General features: G+C 39.1%; 1 protein-coding gene across 1 annotated transcript; it reads right to left on the bottom strand.

Annotated features, from left to right (window-relative positions):
• Nucleotides 1-842: 842 nt before the first annotated feature.
• Nucleotides 843-2,429, bottom strand: LOC107013337. Its single transcript, XM_015213269.1, has 4 exons — nt 2,231-2,429; nt 1,970-2,164; nt 1,388-1,594; nt 843-1,324 (listed from the first exon to the last, which is right to left on the bottom strand). The coding sequence occupies exons 1-4, from the start codon at nt 2,427-2,429 to the stop codon at nt 843-845; spliced, it is 1,083 nt and encodes a 360-aa protein (XP_015068755.1).
• Between the last annotated feature and the right edge of the window lie 1,407 nt (nt 2,430-3,836).

The following is a 3,836-nucleotide window of genomic DNA, read 5'->3' as shown; positions in this document are numbered from 1 at the left end:
TCCTTTTCCTGTAAGTCTATCTCACATATAATACATAAAGGGCATGGGGAAATGGTCCTTCTAAGTCCGTACATTCAACTTATGGTAATCAATACAAACTCACCATCTAGTCATTTGCCTCATTGGAACAAGATTATTCCTCTCATTAGGAACCAGTGTCTTTCCCCCCTTTTTGGGCACGTACTGAACAGGACAAACCCACTACTATCAGCAATAATATATATGACTCTGGCATCTAACCACTTTATGATCTCCTTCTTCACTACTTCTTGGATTAGTTGATTGAAAATCTCTGGTGCTTAATACTTGTCATGTAATCGGGCATAAATTTTATTTTGTGTGAACAAATACCGGGAGAAATACCAATAATGTACGCAATAGTCCGACCAATTGATCGTTTGAACCTCTAGAAAATATCCACCAGACACTCTACTTGTTTCACATTAAAATCTGCTGTAATTATTACCGGCTAAGTGTCATCTCTACCCAAGAACACATACTTCCGATGAAATGGTAGAGCCTTAAGATCTAATTTTGGAGCCTCCTAAATAGATGGTCTCGCGGGTGGAGGCTCGTTATGCTACATATTTAACACCAATTTCTTTTTTTTGGGCCAATATTAATTTGCTCAAGTGCGACAACCAAATATCTATACTCGTTAATGCCATCAGTTTCAAAATTCACGATCACTATCGCTTGTGCCTCGACACTTAAGCGTTCTTTGATTTGTACCTCAGACATACTCTCAACCCTATAGGATATAGCATATACCGTTTGTAGTTCACCACTATGTTTTATGGACCTACTAATGTTGAACGTTGCTTCTAATTATTAAACCTAAACTACATCTGCCCTTTCTCCATATTAACCAAGGCAGAACTAGTTTCAAGGAATGACCTCCCAAGAATAATAGGAACCTCAAAGTCCACCTCACATTCAAGAATCAAAAAACTGGCCGAAAATATAAATGACTCCACTTTCACAAGCACATCATGGATTATCTCGATGTGCCTCTTCAGTTTTCGTTCGTCCATCAGTAACCGCATTGCGGTAGGTTTTGGGTCATGCAAACCCAATTTCATATGAATGGAAAGAGGGATGAGGTTTATGTTTTCACCTAGATAACATAGTGCTTTTGCCAAGTGTAATAATCGGATGGTACATGGAATAGTCAAAGCGCCTGAATCTTCTTTTTTATGCACAAGAGACCTTGTAACAATAAAACTGCAATGCTGCATTCGATTATCATACTCCAAACTTAACGATCTCTTCTTTGTAACCATATCCTTCATAAATTTATCATAACCGCGCATTTGTTCCAAATCTTATTTCAAAAGGACATTGATAGAAAGTTGATTCAACATAGTGATAAAATGCTGGTACTTACCTTCCTCAGTCTTCTTCAATAATCTGTGAGGGAATAGTGGTGGAGGTTTAGGAATAGGGACCACTTTTTGAGGTACCTCTGCTTCTTTCATCGTTTTGTCCACAAATTCTCCACTAGTTTCCACCACCTCTTCATCTTTTATCATCTCATATTCTACCACAGACGGCATTGGTGGATCAATAGTTTGCTTACCTCCTCGAGTAGTGACTGCCACTCAATGTCAATGATTTTTAGGATTTTGGATGGTATTGCTAGGAAGAGTGATTGATTGGCGTGGGAAAAAATGTGCACAATTGGGCCATTTGTAACTCAAGATACTTAATCGAGACCGCATGTGCATCCACCTTTTGCCCAATGTTCGCTAAATCACCTCTCTATTCCTTGGCGTGCTCATCACTTGCATCAAGCCTCCTCATCATTTTCTATAACATATCCTCAACTCGCGCCATACTACTTCCACAATGCCTAGGAGTAACTTTCCAATTTTGAGGTGGAACATAGGGCCCACTCTGATAATTTTTGTTACCATAGTTACATCTAATAAAGTTGTTGTCGCGGTAGTAGTTTCCATCTCGAACATACAAGCCTTCTCTATTGTAGTTACCATAGTCCCCACCTTGATTTCCTTGACCTTGATGCCAATTCTCGTGATTGGAGCCTTGCGTGTTTGGTTGGAAACCCCCATCTGATCATTCACCTCATAAATATCCTCTTCATAATAGCACTCATCCACTGGCGGTGTTGGTTTAGCCATGTAATTCACCGCATCTACCTTCTCTGTACCTCCAGTGACATGTCTCAATACCAACCCAAGCTCAGTTCTCATTTGAGCCATCTCCTCACGAATCTCATCTGCAGCCAGAATGTGTGTAGCTTGCACTACAAACGTGTTTCTCCCAGTGTCTGACTTGTTAGTACTCCAAGACTTATTGTTGCGAGAGATTTTCTCTAACTTTTCTGCGATCTCAGCATATGTGCACTCACCATACGAACATTTTTCAAAGATATGGAGTATTGGTTTATTGTTATCATCTTCAGCCATATAGAAGTACTCTTTCAATGACTCATCATCAATGCGGTGGTTTGGGATGCCACACACATACGATGTAAATCTGTCCTATGAGCTACTTAACGACTCCCCAAGTAGTGCAACAATGTTATTCACTCTATCTTGTGGTTGAGCTTTTTGGACACTGGGTAATACTGAGCTAAGAACACATCCTTAACCTTATCCCATGTATAAATGCAATTGTAGGATAACTCAGTGAACCATATCGCGACATCTCCAGTCAATGATAGAGGAAACACTCTCAGCCCAATGACGTTCATGTCTAAGTCTTGCCTCCCCAAAAAACTGTTGCACAGAAACCTTAGTTTGGTTATATGAGCATGTGGATCCTCTGATACTAGTTACCCCGAACGTGTTCCTATTGGGTAGAGGAGGTAGGATAAGAGGCCTACCAGAATCAGTGATGTTGACATTGCTCCTATAAAATTCTTGAGGGAGTGGGAGGGAAGGCTACACCCTAACAGCATCATCAAATTGATTATCCGAAACTACCTGATTTTGGGCCTCAACCGGTGGTGGAGGCTACCAAATTATCCCATCACCTAGAGTGAATGGCTTCTACTATTTTTCATTCTTCGAAGTTTACGGTTAAGTTCAGGATCGAATAGAATGACCGGTTCTCCTCGGCTCCGTGTACTTGGCCTAAACTAAAGCAACGCCTGAAAGAAACAAAAACAAAAGAAAATTAAAATCAGGAAATCGTTGACTAATCTTTAATAATTTTATTATGATTAATCTAAAAGCCACTTTCCCTGGTAATGGTAGAAAAACTTGATACCCTCAAAAGAAGTATAACCGATCGTATCAAGTAAAGAACCCAACTAATAGGTTGGGGCCGATCCCACGAGTAAATTGATTTAGACTTAACTTCAATATACAATTACTTCTATTTAGTAAAGTTCTTTCCAAAATAGGTAAATAAAGGGGGGGAGTTTGTGAAACAAACTTCTTTAATATCTCTAAGTAAACAAGTAACAGAAGTGAAGAATTTTTTTTTAATCAATTCTTAAAAGAAATTAGGGTGTACGTGTTCTCCATAGGTTCATAACGTCGTATTCCTAGAGATAACAATTCTTCCGTAGTGATTTGAATGCAAAGTGATAAGTTAGGTATCTCTAAATCCTTTGTTCAGAATTAAGAGAATTTCACCCCATACCTCTGTCCGACTATGTGTATCTAAGCTACTAGCCCTTACCTATACCTCATATTAAGCATCACATTTGATGTATGGGCTAATTATTATTTGCCCCATTTACCACTAACCAATTAGATAGTATCCCACTAAATCTATGTTGATAATTCTTTTCTTATTACTACCTCGTTGGTCCAGAAAGGAGCAACAAGGTTTGTTCTAACGCGTGGACTCGTTAAAAAGACTTC

This window comes from Solanum pennellii, chromosome 3 (assembly GCF_001406875.1).
Source record: "Solanum pennellii chromosome 3, SPENNV200".
NCBI lineage: Eukaryota > Viridiplantae > Streptophyta > Magnoliopsida > Solanales > Solanaceae > Solanum > Solanum pennellii.
Note: the sequence above shows the minus strand (reverse complement) of the source record. Positions and strands in the feature narration are given on the sequence as shown.